Below are 21479 nucleotides of genomic sequence, written 5' to 3' on the forward strand. Positions count from 1 at the left end.
ATCTTCTTGGAGACCCTCTCCACTTTAAGCCAGCGGTTAGTGGTGTCAATAGCAGTCATGATTTGGAGATGCCGGTGTTGGACTGTGGCGTCCAAAGTTAAAAATCACACAACACCAGATTTTATAAATTCTTAAGAATTTCTGTTTTTAAAATGTAACATACAGCGACATTACTTTTCGTCCTCCTTCATGAATACACATCACTTCTCTTTTGTTTCAGGATTAAACACCATTGTCCCAGTAACCGTCCAATTTTTGAATTTCCCGCTCACCGGCACGAGGGAGGCAGGGTGGACCCGGAAGTCACGTGCAGCCCCTTGGGCAGCCATCTTCATCTGCGACGCTTTCCCAGGGCGCTCAGGCGGTTTCTGCTCTTTCTTTGGAAACTGTGTAGCCGAGGACGTTGTGAGCTTTGGATTCGGAGCGGTGCGTGTTTCGGGTTGCGCCAAAACAGCAGCTGTCGCCACCGAGGAAGGGGAAGTGGGCTTTGCCTGCCGTCGGGGGCGGGCGACAGAAACTACAACTCCCGGCATGCCGGGCGGGTCGCGCGTGCGCCGATGCTGCCCGCCGTGGCGGGCATGCGCAGTGCCGATGGCCCGTTCATAAGGAGCAAGAGGTGAGGCTCGCGAAATGAAATCAGTGTTTGGTCCTAGTGGTAAATCTGAAATATCCTCTTGATATGTGATCAAGCTTAATCCTTTTGTTGACCTTTCTTACTTGAGGGGCGAGGCGATTGCTTGTGACTAGGTGGAAAAAGTAGGGAGTTGAAAAGAATGGCCCTCAAGCGAGCAGGGTGAATTGACTTGCATTGAGATAGCTTCCCTCTCCCACTTCCCACCTCGAGGACTCCTAGGGTGCAGTGATAATATCCCTACGTCTGTGCCGGGAGGCCCCACGTTCAAGTGCCCCACTTCCTCCAGAGGCATGTTGTGATGTCTCTGAACAGGTTGAATGGATTGCGGAAATATCTATGACTGGAACGTTTATTATAGTACAGTGGTAATATCCCTGTCTCTGAGTTAGGGGCGCAGGTTCAAGTCCTGCCTGCTCTAGAGGTGTGGTACGTAAGTTTAACACCTCAATCAGAAAAATATCCCCCCGTCACGATCTCGTATGTCCCAATGAAGCAGTTGTTGTTATGGTTGTAGGAAATGTGACTGCTGCTCAGTCTGCAAAACATAGATAAGCTACTTTCGTAATGTGGGCTGAGGGATTAATAGACATTTTCCTGTCAACCTGTTTTTTTTTCTAACCTATTAGTACCTATGGAGCAAGTGACATTTGAACCCATGCTTCCTGACTCAGAGTTAGGAACATTATCGCTGGACCAGAAGGACTCTTTAAGAAATTGATATATTGACTGTTATGAGTGGGTGTACTGCACTCCTTTTCTGTGAATACTATGTAGGGAATTTTGTTTTTGCCCACCTTAGATTTTTCTGCATCAGCCATGACTCAGTTGGTCTTACTGGATTAGTGGTGCTGGATGCTCCTTGGATGCTGCCTGAACTGCTGTGCTCTTCCAGCACCACTAATCCAGTATTTGGTTTTCAGCATCTGCAGTTATTGTTTTTACCTCAGTTGGTCTTACATCTAGCTCAGAAGGATGTTAGTTCAATTCTTATTCCAAAATTTCATCACTGAAATCTAGGCCAACAATCTAATGTAGAACAAAGGGAGTTGTGCATTGTCTGTCTTGGGTGCCGTCTTTGAGGGGTATTAAATCAGGACTGTCCTCTCAAATTTATGTGAAAATTCCTTTGTTTTAAGGAAGAGTAAGGGTGTTATCATCTATATTCTGGTCAATATTTATCCTTTAATAAACAATATTATCTGATCGCTATCACTTTACTCTTTGTCAGAGCTTACTGTGTGATTTTTGGCTGCAGTTATGTAATATATTTCAAAAGTTCCTCATTCACAGTAAGCACTTTTGGATGACCCAAGGTTATGAAAGGTGCTATGCAAGTTTTCTTTAAATATGGGATAAAGGACCTCCTGTGGTATACATTTATGTGATTCCATAATATCTGTTTAATTGTTTCATTAATGTTTTATTCCAAATCCATGAAAAGTTTTTTTTTAAATCATCTATTTTAAGTTTTATGTTATGTTCTGCTCTACGCAATATTTTATTGAGGAGCAAATCCTATGTAAGTTGTTGCAAGTTGAGAATTATGAGAACTTTTAATGGTAGAAGAAACCATTGACAAGAGACACTGCTCAAAAATTATTTTAAAAATTAGATTGAAGGAAAATCATTCTTTAAGTATGCATAGGTTTTGTTTATTCTGAAAGTTGTCAATTTAGGTAGTTTCCCCCTGCTCAAGGGATCTCAATGAAAATGGAAACTGAATTAATGTTTATTATTGCTGTTTTTAACTCTGGCTGATTCAGAATCAAAGCCACGCAGCTTGCAAAGTCCCAAACCTGCTGGGTTGTATGAGCAGTAATTGCAATGTTGCAACTGTAATCAGCACCTTTGGACTTGTAATATATGAAAATTCACTAATGGCTGCACCTTCTGATCGTAGGTTGGGTGATGATGAGATCAGGTTGGCTGATCCCATGGTGTCAGTCACGAAGCATGGATCAGCATATTAAGAATGCAAAGTTAAGTTGCTATCAGAATCATATTGCTGCAGCATTTAGCTTCTGAAGAGTACAGTGATCAAGTTTGTAGATATTTCTCAGGGTGTGGTGACTCCCTAAGAATCCATTTGAGCCAGTAAAGTTAATGCTTGCTGCTTAAAGAGAAATATGCAAATAATTAGAAGAAATATGCAGTCAGAAAACAAAACAGATTCAAAACCTCATCACCGTTTCTTTGCATAAGTTTGTCTTCAGAGGCAAACAAATGAGCGTGACAGTGTAATGTTCATGTAAAACCTAGCCTTCAGAAAACCTTTGAAAACTGGAAATTGTCTCAGCTTTAAGTCACCCCAACTACAATGCTCTTTAATTTAAGGTCTGTGTGTTTTTCTGAGCTCATTGGTTAAATATCTTATTTATTTAATGTTAAATTTATGGTAAAGATGTTTCTTAAAAATTGCTGAGGCAGGAAACGTGAGCTGGAGTGAACGGTTATACATACTTACCTCAACCTGAACTCTTGATTACTGCTACGTATACTGTGTGACAGACATACGGGAGTTTAACTTGATGTAGAAAGGGCTGATGAAGGGCTTGTGCCTGAAACATTGATTCTCCTGCTCTTTGGATGCTGCCTGACCTGCTGTGCTTTTCCAGCACCCTACTCTCGACTCTGATCTCCAGCATCTGCATTCCTCACTTTGTCCTTTTCTTTGTGTGACCCTAGATTGTGACTGCAGAGTATTTGAATTTGGCGAAGCTCACAGCAGAATGCAGTCCAGCATATGATATTCGCATACCTTTTGTTTACTTTGGAGGGTTTCTAGTTAATCAATGGAATCAACACTGGCGGATTTGCCCTGCCTAATGCAGAACACCACCATCTCCAAGTTCCCCATCCAAGAAACACACCATCTGACTTCAAACTGTAGAATGGGAAAGCGCCAAAGGAGGTCATTTGACCCACTATATCTGCTGGATTCTTGAAAGAGCTATTCAATTAGTCCCACTTGAACAGTTACCACTGTTCCTCCAGTGTCACTAGGTTAAAATCCTGAAACTCCTGACTTTACAGCACTCCAGAGAGTCTGCAATGGCTCAAGAAGGTGGATAACCATGACCGTCTCAGGACAGTTGGGAATGGGCAATTAATGTCAGCAACATCCACATCTGTTTTTGTGTTTAAAAATGTGCTGAGCAACACAACTAATCTTGGCACATAGCAGGAATCCTGGATCTAATTATCTGTGTGGCTCACCTGCACTAACAAAATCTGATGAGGAGATGCATACTGATGTATTACCTGTTTATGATTTCAGCAATAGCCTTCATGAATACCGAAGAAGACCATGTCTATGATCCTGTTTGCCTATGTGGCCCGTGTGACGGATGGGCTTCCTCTCTCTGCGTCTACAGACTTTGAGTGCAGCAGGGAGCTGCAAGAGTGTAAAAAGCAACTGAAAGTTGTGTCTAAAATGCTTGGGCAGTTTCCTGGCCGTGGAACCGTGAAGAGCAATCAACTTCATATACAGTGAGTACCCCATTGCACACATCAGCAATGGGAATGCTAGAAATAGCTTCCTACACCTGAGTTATTGGAACACATGTTCCCAGTTTTTCTGAAAGCTGAGTGTATTGAAATGTAACATTTGAGATGTGCTCTTTAACTTCAGCATCAGCATCCTATACAGATCATTCCTCTCTGATGCAGCTTAGTAAGACAGTGATGCCTGTTGCTAACCAGGAAACCAGTCAATGGAGCAGGCAGCAGATGTGGAGAGATAAATGGAGTTACTGCTTCACGTCTGTGATCGTTTGGCTGGAGTCTGGACAAAAGGAGACACCGCCGACACACTGACCATGATTATTTCTCCACAGATGCTGCCTGATATCCTGGATATTTCCAGCATTTTTCAGCATCCATTCTATTTTGTAAAAGTGATGGGTGTGGCACTACAGCCTATTGTGTGTCAAATTTTAGGTCAGAGATGAGGGGAGTCCTTTCTCTCAGAGGGCTGTTCATCTAGGAAATTCTCTTCACAATGATACATTGGTGGCTGAGTCATTGAATTTATTCACGGCAGAATTAGAAAGATTTTTGAGAGTCCAAGGTTATTAGGGTTGTGGCAGAAGAATGGAGTTGAGAACATAATTGGATTTGTTGTGATCTTGTTGAATGGCAGAACTGCTCAAGTGACTAACTCCTGCTCCTAAATCCTGTGATACAGTATTCTGAGGCTTTGGGTCATTTGTAGAGCAGTTTAGCAATGAGATAGAATACAGTTGTTGGGGTTCATCGTTAGTGCACAGCTTCAAATTTCTGGGTTTGCATCCAGTAAATAGAATGGCAAATGTTCTCATTCAGCCTCTTCATACTGACTCATACATTTCACATGAACAGGTCATTGAACACATCTGACTCAAGGCTGTTTTCTGCTATGAGCTCCCCAGTAAAATTCCTGTCCATATCTTACACACTCTACTGTTTCTTTGTATTCAAGACAGTACTGTATCAAATTTTAAGGGAATTTATGGGCTCTGTGACTACAAATTCCCTGTTTTGAGCATGCCTGTGTAAAGGTATTACCCCAGGTAGTAACGTCTCCACAGTGACCAGCATTAAAATGTAACTCCAATAAGACCCATTCCTACTTCTGCAATTTTTTATGGCAGTCAGTAATGAAGTGTTTAAGTGTCCTATTTTGGAGAGGAGGGCAAGTTTATTATTAAAACCAAGTGCCCACAGGACAGTTGAGGACCTGTTTTTAGTTTAGCTATTGCTGCTGAGTTACTCAGGGCTGAAGGAAGCATAGCAGTGAAAAGAAGCTGTGTTTTTACTGTATTCCTGTGGACTTGAGAAGCTGGAGTACTGCATCTAAAATCTTTTAAGGGAGTCTTCAACCTCATCTTGTAGATTTCAGCTATTTTTGAGCATTGCTATGATTAGCAACACAAAGTCCTGATGGCATAACGTCCCATTCTTCCCATAATCAAGGGCAAGCAACAAGAATACCCCTCACCCCCACCCCCACCCTCTCCAAGTTCCAAAATGGGTTTTCATGATGCATTGGTCTCAGTTAGCTGGACAGTTGTTTCTTTTCTAATCTCACTGTAATGAAGTGCATAGAATTTATATGCAATATTGCATCTTAATTTAAAGTGTTGTTAAACAAGTCAGAATTAGCCTTGTTATTTTCCATCCTATGCTTGGGTATATTTGAGATAATTTTGACTAATGTTGTCTTATCTTAGTACTGTACACAGGTCTGTACTTTCAACTTGCCAGAGTGTAGTGCCAAATCAGGAAGCTGTAATTTAGGGTTTTGGGTGGAAGGCATCTTTTTGATATTAAAACAAATTTATTGTGCACCATTTGGAGTTGTATCCTGCGTTGGGCTGTGCACTGAATCTCAGTGAAATATTAACTCTGGCTAACAGAACTTACTTGCTTAAATCAAAGAATTTAAGTACTCAAAGAAGAAACAGAACCTTTACCCCACTTTTGAAAGTTTTTAAATACATGGTTATTGTAGTTTTCCATTAATTCACTTGCTCACTTCCCAGCCAATCCATATGCTTTCTAGTGGGGTATTCCCTGGATTCATTGTGGGGTATTCCCTGGATTCATTGTGCCTCTTTTCCTCCCACTCCCAGTTTTGATTGTTTTGCTTTATTTCATCTTGAAATGCTACAGGTTCTGCTTTCCTTCTCCCTGTGTAATAAGTCTTAGACTGGGGAAACAACAGAGGAGAATGTGAACTTGTAATTATCCTTCGTCATTAGTACTGAGCATCACTGCTTTAAACAGTAGCACCGATCTTTGAGGGAACATTCCCACACAGTATAGGTAATTGCATTCCAAAGCCCTGGTTGGATCTGGTTGAGAAAAGGAACTGGGAAAGTAGCAATTGAGAGAATAAATTTTGAAACCTACGACAATTAATGGTGTAAATTATGCACCCTTCAAACTCAGGAGGCAAATTTCAGCAAGGTTTTGATTATATGGCCTAAAGAGGCAACAAGAACAACATGCACTTATTTAGAATCTTTTCTCAGTGTAAGAATTTATTATTGAGCCATTAAAGGAAGGCAAAGGGTGATCACAGGTTTAAAGAATGGGAGAGAGATAGCGGGGCAAGAACTTTAGGGAGGGAGGCCATTCCACAGCTTCTAGGCTGGGCACTTGACAGTTGTGAATTGAAGCACAGCTAAAGTTATACACAATAGAAGAGATAGACAACATAATCTTCTCTATCAGTACTATAAAGGAGTGCTGTTAAGATTAATGAGATTGTATTTCTAATGCAACCCCGTGTTATAGAAAAACCGCGCTTAAAGTGTTGGCGATATAATTACATTACAGCCAGCACAAGTTTTAAAAGTTTGCACTTTAGAAACAATGTCCTCATTCGTCAATCGTGTTATAGTGAATTCATGCTAACGAAACACTTGTTATAGCAGAATGACCTGTATTTGCCATATGTTTCAAAATTTTCAGATTTGTGCCCAATGTAAATAGTTTGATTTAATTCCATTTTCTTCTGCAGAAACTTTTGTAACATTGTTAAAACCAACTCTGGTGCATTGTGTGCTTATGTTTCAGTAACAGGCCACCTCATTAAAGCTGGGAAGATATAAAATATGATCCATTAAATCAGATTTCAGACTAGGATCTGATTTGCTCAGTAATAACAAGTGGGACTATAACAAGTTCAAATCTCTAAGTGTATTTTGTAGGTTATATGGGGAATAGAGCCAAATTACGATGATATATTTTTTGTCCTTTTTACAGCTCATTTGCCCTTGGCAGCTGCACCGTAGTGTGAAGTGAGTGGAAACCTCTCTGAAGGTTAAGCTGATAATTTCAGCATTTGAATGAACCCTGTAGCTTCACTACTTAACAAACAAAATATATTACTTTTAAGTTGTGCAATATTTAAGATATAAATTTACTATTCTGTTTCAATATCTTTAATGATCTTCCCTTGCCTGCTCCATCCCCAGTTTTACTTCTTCACAGGGTATCGCCTACATGACCATCTGCTGTAGCTACTACCCCACAACGATGGCATTTTGCTTCTTGGAGGAACTTGGAATGGAGTTTATCTCCTCCTTCGAGATCGCTAAAATTCACATGGTTTCAAGACCCTACGCTTTTCTTGAATTTGGTTAGTCTTCTGTCTTCTCACTGCTTACCTTTGCCAGCTTCTCCATTTTCCGTCACTCATGTCCCTTCCGCCTGTTGACCCCAGTGTTGAACCACAGATTCTTAAATGTTTTAATGAATTCACTGTCTATTAAATTTGCATCTGTGTTTGTTTGAAAGACTGTGTTGAATGTTCTAGTTGAAACTTCACCAGGCTATGCAGTAGTGAAATTTCCAATAGTTTCTTTAGCTACATGGCAAAATATTAGCTTCTCAGATAGCTGCAGTTTTAAAGTGATCTTTCTCAATGTAATAATATGAGTGCAAGTAATTATTTTTTTTAGCAAAGTGACTGTGAAGCTGCTAGATTGTTATAACAATCAGACTGGTTTACTAGTGGTCTTTTAGGGAAAAAAAATCTATTGTCATCCTGGCTTGTGACTTCAGTTTCACACCAATATGGTTATCTTAATTCTTTTATGATGTGGGTGAAGAAATCAGCTGGCTTGTATCATCTTATAACTGAGCTGCAGCCGTCCAAGAGAATGGAAAATCACCTCTTGGGAAATAAAAATAATCCTTTGATTGCATCTCCTCGTACATCACGAGAATGGCATTTTAAAAACAAATGGATGAGGCAGCTTGTTGGTGTAGAAGACTTTGTTGGATTCTTTTTTCCTCAACATTTACATTGTTAGTTCCCAAACCCAGGTTTAAAAATCAGGTAGAAGAGTAGACGTTTTCCCCCAAAGGAAATGGGCGACGTTAGGTTTTCTAGTGGGCCTTCTAGTAGTGTGGGAACAGAGAGTGGTTTGACCATAAGAAGTAGGAACAGGAGTCTGACATTTGGCCACTCGAGCCTGCTCTTATTCAATAGGATCATGGCTGATTCAACATTCCTTATGTCTGCTTTCCTGCCTTTTCCCAGTAACCTTTGATTCCCCAACTGATCAAAAATCTCAGCCTTAAAAATATACGAGGAAGCTGCCCCCACAGCTCTCTGTGGCAACGAGTTCCAAAGACACTCAATTATCTGAGAGAAGAAATTCCTCCTCATCTCAGTCTTAAATTGGCATCCCTTCATTCTGAGGCAGCGTCATGAGAGAAAATCTCCTCTTAGCATTTACCCTATCATGTTGCTTAAGAATATTTGAAATAAATAAAATTCCCAGTAACTACTTCTGTCACACATTGTTGTTAATGTTGGACTGAGAGCAACACATTTCCACTGTGCTTTTCTCTTCTCCCTCATCTCAGAAGAGCTTTGTACCTCCTGACTTATTGAGTTAATCTAACGTAATTGGATTTACTGTGTGTGCTTGTTAAACATAAAATATTACAGCCTTTCCACCTAGTGTATGTGTGCTATCCCTTTATGAAAGGACTATGTAATAGCATCAGTCTCCTGCTCTTTCTCCATAACTCTGTGTAGTTCTTCCCTTTTCAAGGACTAACCTAATTCCATATGAAAGTCAGTATTGAATCTGCTTCGACCAGCCTTTCAATTGCAAGTGAAATATGTAAAAGCTGGGAATGCCGTGATTGTGACCTCCTAAACTATGAATTGATGAGAAGGGAGTCATTGTTATATCTTATTTTTCGACATATCCATTATTGTAACCTTTTTCTTTTTATTGCATTCAATATCATTGCCCTCTTTACACCTTTAGCATATTTCTTCAGAAGCAAAATTGCAGTGGAAAGTACTCATCTGCTGACACTTCTTTTAAAAGAAAAGGGATAAGAGCTCCTGTATGAGATGAGAAATCTCCTTATTCCTTCATTCTTTTTGTTTTGCCGGGGTGCTCAGTTTCGGGTCACTACTTGAGACCCGAGTTAAAATGAATAATTTCACTTATTGGGTTGCACGTCATGGATGGCTTCATTGAGTTAAGTGATCAGAGTCACAGCAGCATGGAACCCGGTCTAGAGTAACCTCTGATAGGGCATCTTTGGTTCAAGCTGAGTGAAAAAGGACCATAATAACCTCTCTGTTAAATAACAGCTACAGTTTCCATTGCTTTGCTAAAATAGTGTGTAGTGAAGTAGCTCCTATTGGAAATATTTCTGTTAGCCTTTCACTCTTTGTTCAGTAGATTTACACAAAACATCAGAAGGTCGGTATGGACTTGTTGGGCTGAAAGGCCTGTTTCCACACTAGGGAATCTAATCTAATTAATCTGTTAATCTGCAGATAGTATAATACAGAAAATAAAATGGCACTATAACTATTCAAACCGGCCATCAATAAAAATCAGTGTGACCAACATCCAGAGAGAGCTAAAGGTGACACCACCCCGCCAAGTAAATGTGGATGATATCATAGTTTCCAACGGGACACTGAACGGACATCTGCTTTTGCAGTCAAGCCCTGGTAAGGCCAGATCAGATACTGTCTTTTGAATGCATTGATGTTGCTCAGAAATGTAATGCTCATATATTCATTTTTTTCCAATGTCACAACTTTAATTAGATCATAAGACACGGGCCCATTGAGTCTGCTCTGTTATTCAATCATGGCTGATAGATTTTACAACTTCATTTCTCTGCTTTCTCCCCATAACCTTTGATCCCCATGGCAATCACAAACTTCTCTATCTCTCCTTTAAATATACTCAATGACCTGGCTTCCCCAGCCTTCTGTGGCAATGAATTCCTCAGATTCACCACTCTCCGGCTAAAGAAGTTACTCCAGATGAGATCGACAAGGTAAAACCAAAAGGACTGCAGATGCTGGAAATCAGAAACAAAAGTAGAAATTGCTGGAAAAGCTCTGCAGGTCTTGCAGCATTTGTGGAGAAAAGTCAAGAGGTAATGTTTTGGGTCAAGTGACCTTTCCTCAGAACTGTTCTGAGGAAGGGTCACTGGACTCGAAGCGTTAACTCTGATTTCTGTCCTTAGATGCTGCCAGACTTGCTGAGCTTTTCCAGCAATTTCTATTTTTGTTTGTTAATGGGATCAACAACAGTGATGTTTGCAGACTGCTGTGGAATTGACTTTAAAATCAAATTCATGTTTTATGGAGAGCCAATCATATTTAAAACACTAGTTAAAAATAAGCATTTAAATTCTAATGTTTAGAACCATATGTATTTAAGGGTATAATTGTGAATTTAGTCTGCATATCTCTTTGTAAACAGAATTGCTATTTTGTCTCACGCTGTAAGAAGACTTCAGTCCAACTCCCTTGTTACATGATGAAAGTTAGACTAACAAACTGCATTAGGTCACAATTTGACTTTACCATGATTGATTAGATTAGATTCCCTACAGTGTGGAAACAGGCCTTTCGGCCCAACGAGTCCACACTGACCCTCCAAAGAACAACCCACCCAGACCCATTCCCCTACATTCACCCCTGACTAATGCACCTAACTATGGGCAATTTAACATGGCTAATTCCCCTGACCTGCACATCTTTGGATTGTGGGAGGAAACCGGAGCACCGGGAGGAAACCCATGCAGACATGGGGAGAATATGCACAGACAGTCACCCGAGGCTGGAATTGAACCTGTGCTAACCATTGAGCCACCGTGCCGCTTCTAACGTAGATTCAGTGGCTAGATACAGGCGTACCATTCAGAAGTGTTAGCCATTTAGGGATACAGAGTGCTCGGGTTTCCATGCAACTTTGTGGAATGTGATGCAAAGATTTTACGAAGGTGATTGTTACCACACTATGCTTTTCTAATTATGGTTGTGATGTGGAGACTAGCTGGTTTCCAAAAGGCTGCTTTTGTGGCCAACATCCATGCATTTTAAAATTAAAACATTGCTTTGCTGATGAACACTAATTATAAAGCAATATTTATCAAACAAATAAGTTAAACCTAAGAATAACTGTTAATTCCTGACACAGTCCATCAAAAATGTCAGTCTTAATGTTGATTTTTATTCGTTCCATTGTAAGATATGAACAGGCCAATTGAAAGTCGTCCTCAGCAAAGTAATTATTTTAGACTTAATGCCAATTTGAGAATCTCAGAGCGGCTCCTCATGATGGTTGTTTCAAGTTTTCCTTTAGTAATATTTGGAATGGTGCTGCTTCAGTTTTGAGCTGCTTTTGGCACAACTCACCTGTTACTAGCTTTAATGGCCTTAGGTTACAGCAGAGACCTGTAGTTCTGTGAGTTAGATACATTTACAGTTTTTGAAAGTGCATCAGGGCTTTTATATGAATCATGTGATCTCGTGCGTGCAACTGCACGTTTGCACTGGATGACATCGGCCACCTTTAACCATGGTGTAATTTCTCCCACATTGGAGAATCATGTAGAGTTTCTGACCATAACGCTTTGGGGAGAGCTTTGCTTTCATATAGCTTCTTGTCAATAGATTCACAACTATTGTTGGATATATCTTCATAGATAGTGGAATTGGATTTAAGTAGTAGTTTTCTCCCTTAAAAGCTGCTGTTCCAAATTTGTCATGCTGGAATTATCAGTGTTGGTACTGTCGCAGCTCTATTTTGCATCTCCCTGTCCTTATCGTGTACTGCAGAGACACTCCTAAGACCATAAAACTATAAAATGTAAGAGCAGAATTAGGCTGTTCAGCCCATTTGAGTTCACTGTGGCATTTGATAATTGCAGTTTCTCAACCCCGTTCTCCTGCCTTCTCCCTGTAACCCAATCACTCTTATTACACTTTTCACTATTTATTTGTTAAATACAAGCTACAATATATCATTCAATTCAGTTCAATCAAGAACCTATCTATCTCTGTCTCAAATACATTCAATGACTTTGTGCATCCACAGCCTTTTGTGGTAATGAGTTCCACAGATGAACTATGTTTTGGCTGAAGAAATTCCTTCTCATTTCAATTACATAGAACATTACAGTGCAATACAGGCCCTTTTTCCCTCATTTTTGTGCCGACTTGTGGAACCAATCTAAAGCCTATCTATCCTACACGATTCCATTATCATTCATATGTTTATTCAATGACCATTTGAATGCCCTTAAAGTTGGCGAGTCTACAACTGGTGCAGGCCAGATATTCCATAGCCTTACTTTCGCTGAATAAAGAAATGACCTCTGACATCTGTCCTATATCTATCACCCATTTGCCCCCACCAGTTTAAAGCTATGTCCCCTCGTGCTAGCCATCACCATCTGAGGAAAAAGGTTCTCACTTTCTACCTTATCTAATCCTCTGATCATCTTGTATGTCTCTATTAAGTCACCTTTCAAGCTTCTATCTAAAGAAAACAGCCTCAAGTCCATCAGCCATTTCTCATAAGACCTTCTTTTCATACCAGGCAACATCCTAGTAAATCTCCTCTGCACCCTTTCCAAAGCTTCCCCGTTCTTCCTATAATGTGGTGACCAGAACTGCATGCAATATTCCAAATGTGGTCACACCAGTGTTTTGTACAGCTGCAGCATGACCTCATGGTTCCGAAACTCAATCCCTCTACCAATAAAAGCTAACACACCATATGCCTTTTAAAACCCTATCAAACTGGATGGCAACTTTCAGGGACACCGAGATCTCTCTGCTTATTCACACAACCAAGAATCTTACCATTAGCCCCGTACTCAGCATTCCTGTTATTCCCTCCAAAGTGAATCACCTCATACTTTTGCACATTAAACTCCATTTGCCACCTCTCAGCCCAGTTCTGCAGCTTATCTATATCCCTTTGTAACCTGCAACATTCTTTGGCACTGTCCGCAACTCCACCGAATTTAGTATCATCTGCAAATGTACTAACCCATCCTTATAAGCCCTCATCCATGTCATTGATAAGAATGACAAACAGCTGTGGCCCCAAAATAGATCCTTGTGGTATACCACTGGTAACTGAACTCCAGGATAAGCATTTCCCATCAAACACCACCCTCTGTCTTTCAGCTAGCCAATTTCTGATCCAAACCGCTAAATCACCCTCAATCCCAAGCCTCTGTATTTTGTGCAATAGCCTACTGTGGGGAACCTTATCAAACACCTTACTGAAATCCATAGACACCATATCAACTGCTTTACCCTCATCCACCTGTTTGGTCACCTTCTCAAAGAACTCACTAAGGTTTGTGAGGCACAACTATCCCTAATCAACTTATTCCTTTAATCCTATCTCTTATAACCCTCTCCAACACTTTACCCACAACCGATGTAAGGCTCACAGGTTTATAATTCCCAGGGTTGTCTCTACCTCCCCTTCTTGAACAAAGGAAACAACATTTGCTATCTTTCAGTCTTCTGGCACTATTCCTGTAGACAATGACGACATCAAGATCAAAGCCAAAGCTTCGGCAATCTCTTCCCTGGCTTCTCAGAGAATCCTCGGACAAATCTCATCTGGCCCCGGGAACTTACCTATTTTTACACTTTCCAGAATTGCTAACACCTCTTCCTTGTGAACCTCAATCAAATCTAATCTAGTAACCTATATCTCAGTATTCTCCTTGACCATATTGTTTTTATCTAGAATTAATACTGACAAAAAGTATTAATTTAGCACTTCCCCTATCTCCTCTGACTCCATGCACAACTTTACACTCCTATCCTTGATTGACCCTAATCTTACTGTAGTCATTCTTTTATTCCTTTTATACCTGTAAAAAGCCTGAGGGTTTACCTTGATCTTATCCGCCAACAACTTCTCATGTCTCCTCCTGGCTCTTCGTAGCTCTCTCTTTAGGTCTTTCCTGGCTAACTTGCAACTCTCAAGCGCCCTAACTGAGCCTTCACATCTCATCTTAACATGAGCCGCCGCCTTCCTCTTGACAAGAGATTCAACTTTCTTAGTCAACCACAGCTCCCGCGCTCGACATCTTCCTCCCTGCCTGACCAGTACGTACTTATCAAGGACCTGCAGTAGCTGGTCCTTGTATAAGCTCCACATTTCTATTGTGCCCTGCAGTTTCCTTCCCCAGCCTATGCATCCTAAATCTTGCCTAATTGCATCATAATTGCCTTTCCCTCAGCTTTACTCTTGCCCTGTAGTATGTACCCATCCTTTTCCTTCGCCGAAGTAAACATAACTGAATTGTGGTCACTATCACTGAAGTGCTCACCTACTTCCAAATCTAACAGCTGGCTGGGTTCATGACCCAGTACCGAATCTAATGTGGCCTCACCACTTGTTGGCCTGTCTACGTATTGTTTCAGGAAACCCTCCTGCACACATTGGACAAAACTGACCCATCTAAAGTACTTCAACTGTAGTATTCCCAGTCAATATTTGCAAAGTTAAAGTCCCCCATACCAACTACCCTGTCACACACCCTGCTATTGAGGATCATCTATGCTATCCTTTCCTCTACATCTCTGTAACTATTTGAAGGCCTATAGAAAACTCCCAACAGTTCTCCTTTCCTGTTTCTAATCTCAGCCCATTCTACCTCAGTAGAGGAGTCCTCAAACGTCCTTTCTGCAACCGTAATACTGTCCTTGACTAACAGTACCACACCACCCTTTCTTTTGCCATTTTCTCTATCCTTACTGAAAACATCTAAATCTTGGAACCTGCAATAACTATTCCTGTCCCTGCTCTACTCATGTTTCTGAAATGGCCACAACATTGAAATCCCAGGTACCAACCCATGCTGCAAGGTCACCCACCTTATTCCGGATGCTCCTGGCCTTGAAGTAGACACACTTCAAACCAACTTCTTGCTTGCTGGTGCCTTCTTGTGATCTTGAAATCTTAGTTCTGACTTCACCACTCTCATCCTCCCATATACTTGAACTACAATTTCGGTTCCCATTCCCCTGCTGAATTAGTTTAAACCCACCCGAAGAGCATTAGCAAGTTCCCATCCCCCCCAGGATATTGGTACCCCTGTGGTTCAGGTGAAGACCAACCTGTTTGTAGAGGTCTCACCTACCCAGAAAGAACCCCAGTTATCCAGGAATCCAAAACCTTCCCTCCTGCACCATCCCTGTAGCCACGTGTTCAACTCCTCTCTCTCCTTATTCTGTGCCTCACTAGCACATGGCACGGACAACAAGCCGGAGACAATCACTCTGTTTGTTCTAGCTTCCACTCTAGTTCCCTGAATTTCTACCTTAAATTCCCATCTCTCTTCCTACCTATGTCGTTGGGGCCTATGTGGACCATGACTTGGGGCTGCTCCCTCTCCCCCTTAAGGATCCCAAAAACATGATCAGAGACATCATGAATCCTGGCACCTGGGAGGCAACACGCCAACTGCGAGTACCTCTCATTCTGACAGAATCTCCTACTTGTTCCCCCGAACTATGGAGCCCCCAATGACTAATGCTCTGCTCCTCTTCCTCCTTCCCTTCTGAGCAACAGGTACAGACTGTGTGCCAGGGACCTGTCCCCACTGCTTACCCCTGGTAAGTTGTTTCCTCCAACAGTGTCCGAGATGGTATACGTATTGTTGAGAGAAACGGCCACAGGGGACCCCTACACTGTCTGCCAGTTCCCTTTCCGTCCCCTGACGGTAACCCATCTACCTTCTTCTTTTACCTGAGGTTTGACTACCTCCCTGTAACTCTTTTCAATCACCCCCTCTGCATCCTGAATGATCTGAAGTTCATCCTTTGCTCTTTGCTGTTTGTATTCTATGCCTCTTGAAATCAATGCTAATATTTCATTTGCATTCCTAACTGCCAACTGAACTTGCATGTTAACATTAGGGAAATCCTGAATCTAGAGTTCGCAAGTCCCTTTGTGGTTCCGGTTTCTGGAGCCTTTTCTCATTTAGAAAATAGTTTGTGCCTCTAGTCTTCCTACCAAAGTGCATAATCTCATACTTACCCATGTAAAATTCCATCTGCCACTTCTTTGCCCACTCTCCTAGGATATCCTAGTCCTTCTGCAGCCTTCCCATTTCCTCAACACTATCAGGGTGAAAGTGAGGACTGCAGATCTTTCGCCTCAGAAACCTACAACCACATGGCATGAACATTGAGTTCATCAGTTTCCAAATCTCCCCTACCCCCACCCCATCCCAGATCCAACCCTCCCACTCAGATCTGTCCTCTTGACCTGACCTACCTGTCCATCTTCCTTCCCACCAACCTATTACCACCTACCACCAATCATCTACCTTTCCCCTAGTCCCACTCCCCTCATTTATCTCTTAGCCTCCTTCCCCCTCCCTAGCCTTGAAGAAGGGTTATGCTCAAAACATCGACTCTCTTGCTCCTCGAATGCTGCCTGACCTGTTGTACTTTACCAAATGCTACACTTTCTCAACAGTGTCTGTTCCTCCACCTATCTTTTGGTTGCAGTGTCCTCAGTTCCTTCGTCCAGATCGTTGGTGTATAGCATGAATGGTGTGGTCCCTATACTGACCCCTACAGAACTTCACTAGTCACTGGCTGTCTTCCTGAAAAAAAAACCTTTCTTCCCTACTTTCTGCCCTCTGCCAGTCAGTCAGTTCTCTATCCTTGCCAATATCTTTCTTAACAGCATGGACTTTTAAGTAGTAGCCTCCAGTGCAGTACCGTGTCAAACGTCTTCTGGCTATCCAAATAGATTATGTCCATTGGCTCTCCTTCATCTAACTTGCTCATTAACCTCCTAAGAGAATTCTAACAGATTTGTCATGCACTTCGAAGTGCTCCCTAATCTCATTCTTAATGATGGACTCTAAAATTTTATCTCCTATTATTTCATCTGTTTCTCCTTTAGAATTAATGGCCACAAAATGGAAATTTGAATTATATTTTAGCTTTATTCCCCATGGATTAACTATACGTCTCCTGAAGTCAAAACGTGTTGCCCTAGAAAAGCACATCCAGTCAGGCAACATCCGAGGTGCAAGAGAGTGGACATTTCGAGCATAAGCTCTTCAGTGTTCCTGATGAAGAGCTTATGTTCAAAACATGCCACACTTTTTGACTCTGATCTCCAGCATCTGCAGTCCTCACTTTCTCCTTGTACTTCTCCTGAACACAACTCTTAGGAACAGGGGTAGGCCATTTGGTTTCTTGAACTTTTGCTGTAGTTGGTGACAGTGATAATGTCATTTGACTTGGTTTGTAATCCAGAGCCCCCAGGTAATGCTTGAGGGACATGTGTACAGGTCACACTAGGGAATTTGGTGGAATTTAAATTCAAACAGTAAGGAGGAAAAATATTTGGAATTAAAAGATAGCTGACCATGAAACTCCCATGGATCGTCATAAAGACCTGTCTGATGAGGATGTTTGCATTCTCCTATGGGAGACACTGCTGTAGCCCAGCCTAATGCTCTGGGGAAACTAGTTTAACTCCCACCATTCCAAATGTTAGATTTGAAATTAAATTCAGAAGTCTGGAATCATAGTGACCATGGCATAGATCATTCATTGTTGTGAAAACCCATCTAATACCATTTTAATCCTCTTTGGGAAAGGAAAAACTGTCATCCTTGCGTGGTCTGGTCTCCAGATCCACACCAATGTGGTTGACTCTTAACTGTCCTGTGAAATACTCGAGTAAGCTAAGTCAGATCAAGGACAAATGCTGGCCTCAGCAGAGATACCCACGTCTCATGAAACAATTCCCACCTTTGACACCTAGAAGGAGCCTAGAACCTAAAGGTAGCTGATACGTGGAACACCCCCATCTTCAAGTTCCCATTCAAGCCACAACACCCTTATTTAGAAATGTATTGCTGTCCCTTTAATGTTGTTGGGTCACAAATCTTAGAATTCCTTTCTTGACGGTACTGTTGTGTACCTACATCACACAGACTACAGCTGTTCAAAAAGGCAGTGGTTCAATAAATGCTGGTGTACCTAGCACACTGACATCCTAAAAATGAATTTTTGAAAAATGCCTGATTTCCGACCTCTCAATGACTTGGGTCAGGCCTGTAAATTAGTTGATGAAAAATAGGCTGTCAGAGAGTAAATGAGAATAAAATTGGCAAGCTGTGAAAATCTGTTCCTCAAAAATGAGAAAATCTTGTATTTGTACAGGGCAGTTATTTTGCTATCAGGCTGTACTAGTCCTATTGACAGGAATATTGATAAGACTGTCGTTATAGCAAATTGTCTGTCTTTACAAATACAATTTATTTATCCACAGCACCCAGTTACAGACTGGAACCAGTAAGTGCAGTTGGGATCCTCTCAGTTATCCTTAATATTATGTGTGGAGCTCTCAACTTGATCCGTGGAGTTCACCTCATAGAACACAATTTTCAGGTAATTGAGAAATTTTTAACATAGCTTCAGGTTATCTGAAAATAACAGCAAAGTTGAATAACATTTCCTTTTTGTTTTTGCCCTCCGTGAAAAACATGCAATAAATTGTAAGTCAGTACATATGTAACAAATCACTACATTTCTCCATTTATGTATGAAATTTAAGTGATTACAGTTAAGTATACAGAAAGGGGCTGTTAAGGGTTGATGTGTGGAGGATGTTTCCCTGGCTGATGACTCTAGAACATGAGGTCACTGTCTTAAAATAAGAGGTCAGGCATTTAGGACTGCAATGAGGAGACATTTCTTTGTTGAAGGGATTGTGACTCTTTGGACTGCACAACTTTGGATGCTTAGCTTTTGTGATACTTTTGGATACCAGTGAATTAATAGATGTAGGGTTAGTGCCAGAAAGTGTATTGAGGTTAAAGATCATTCATAATCTTATAAAATGAAGGAGCAGGCTTGCAAGGTTAAATGGTCCATCCCACCACCTATTTCTTATATTCTCATGTTTATTTACTACAATGTGTGCTTATATAGTTATCATATAACTTTGTCATGTTTGATGTTTTGTCAACATAACATTTGAAGAAATATCTTCTTCTATATTTATGAATTCAGTGAGCAAGATGAGACCAAGTATATCCATAAAGCTTTTGTAAAGTTGGACCTTTAACAATAAATTAGCTAAGTGTCATTTCTATCTGGTTCCATGGAGTGTTACTCTTTCCCGAGGTTGAGTGAGCTTTCTCATGCTATCATCCCAAGCTTCCTCTGCCTGTCAACTACCATGTGATTGGTTGTCATGGAGGTGAACAGCTTGGGCTGTGAAAAGACAGAGACTCTTTGTCAGACCAGAAGAGAAACCTGCAGGTCTGCAGCAGCCAAAAAACTTAAGATGTGGTCTGTCCTTGTCTGATGGCAATGAGAGACTTTGTGGCATTGTTTTGAAGAACAGTGACAATGCTTATTTCTCTCCTGACATTGTTTGGCTGTTATCAAATTGTTGTTTGTGGGAACTTGCTGCACAAATTGGCATTTTCTACATTACCATGGTGACTGCACTTAAGAACTTTATTGGCTTTGAGGACATAATGAGCTTGGAAAAGATATTTCATTACTACAACTCTTTCTTTTGCAAGCTGATCTTGTTCTTATGCCAAAATATCTAAGATCTTTGCATTCAAAAATTATGTAATTCTTTCTGATAATCTAAAGGCTTCTGAAATGTCTCTAAACTCCCCCCAGTGGCTCAATGAAATATAATAAAGGAGGCAATGACCTAGTTGTATTATTGCGAGACTATTAATCCAGAGACCTAACTAATGTTCTGAAGAATTGGGTTCAAATCCAGTCTTTGCTGAGATGTGGAATTTGCATTCAATAAGTATCTGGAATTAAGAATCCAATGATGATTGTGAAACCGTTGTCAATTATCAGAAAACCCCATCTGGTTCACTAATGTCCTTCAGGGAAGGAAACTGCCATCCTTACCTGGTCTGGCCTACATGTGACTCTAGGTCCACATCAATGTGGCCGACTCTTACCTGCCCTCTGGGCAATTAGGGATGAGCAATACATACTAACCCAGCCAGCAGCACCTAGATCCGGTGAATGGATGAAAAAAAGACCTTGATTGAATCTCTCATTTGAAAGACTGCACCTCTGACAGTGCAATGTTCCCTCATACAATGTTGAGCTACAGAATTCTGTAGAACACTAAGCCAAGGCTAACAGTGGGTAATTGCAGGGAAAAATTATGCCAGTTTCAATCTCTGGCATGTGCCAAGTTATCTTAACTTAACCAGGGCAGTTGTAACCCAACACAGTTAACTATCCAGCTAGGGATGAGAAAATCTGACCAGATCTGCTTCAGAGACCCGGGTTCACTTCCCGCCTCAGGCGACTGACTGTGTGGAGTTTGCATGTTCTCCCCGTGTCTGCGTGGGTTTCCTCCGGGTGCTCCGGTTTCCTCCCACAGTCCAAAGATGTGCAGGTCAGGTGAATTGGCCACACTAAATTGCCCGTAGTGTTAGGTAAGGGGTAGATCTAGATGTAGATGTAGGGGTATGGGTGGGTTATGCTTCGGCGAGGCGGTGTGGACTTGTTGGGCCGAAGGGCCTGTTTCCACACTGTAAGTAATCTAATCTAATCTAAGATCTATTCAGTCACCTCTCTCGTGCGCTCTCTCTCACTCCCCCTCTCTCCCTTTCTTTCTTTCGCGCTCTCGCTCTCCCTCTTCCTCACCCACGCCCTTTTACACTCCTGGTTCATCGAAAGATAAGAAGAGGTTACTGAATTCCCTGAGGTTGAACATTTACACTCATGGTCCAGATACAATCAGTAGCTGCTTGTTGGTGATGTTGGAGTGTTACTAACATTTATGGAATTGTCATCTGTATGAATCAAGACAAGAAGGGAGCAAAATAATGCAAAATGAGGATGGGAATTCCAATGGATGGAAGGTTTATTGATTTTAAATTAATGCTCAGCAATCATTAGAGTCTTGATGCTCAGCTGAAAGCATTACAATATACATGGGAGTGAGTTGGACAGATTTTCAATTGACAGTAGAGTCAACTTCTATGGGGAGCAGTCAGGAAAGTTTAGTTATGGCCA

The 21479-nt window shown here is 41.3% G+C and overlaps 1 protein-coding gene across 5 annotated transcripts in view; it reads left to right on the forward strand.

Annotated features, from left to right (window-relative positions):
- Window positions 1–351: 351 nt before the first annotated feature.
- The window catches only part of sec22c (SEC22 homolog C, vesicle trafficking protein), a 117733-nt gene continuing 96605 nt past the window's right edge, over window positions 352–21479 (forward strand). For 2 of the 5 annotated variants that reach the window (XM_072576355.1, XM_072576354.1), the window contains exons 1-5: window positions 352–616; window positions 3912–4123; window positions 7597–7760; window positions 9933–10112; window positions 18739–18857. In XM_072576355.1, coding sequence (XP_072432456.1) covers window positions 3942–4123; window positions 7597–7760; window positions 9933–10112; window positions 18739–18857 — 645 coding nt within the window. In that variant the 5' untranslated portion in view covers window positions 352–616; window positions 3912–3941. The remainder of the gene's footprint in view (window positions 617–3911; window positions 4124–7596; window positions 7761–9932; window positions 10113–18738; window positions 18858–21479) is intronic. The other 3 variants (XM_072576353.1, XM_072576356.1, XM_072576357.1) reach the window with 2 other exon arrangements.

The sequence above is a fragment of the Chiloscyllium punctatum genome, chromosome 8 (assembly GCF_047496795.1).
Source record: "Chiloscyllium punctatum isolate Juve2018m chromosome 8, sChiPun1.3, whole genome shotgun sequence".
Classification (NCBI taxonomy): domain Eukaryota; kingdom Metazoa; phylum Chordata; class Chondrichthyes; order Orectolobiformes; family Hemiscylliidae; genus Chiloscyllium; species Chiloscyllium punctatum.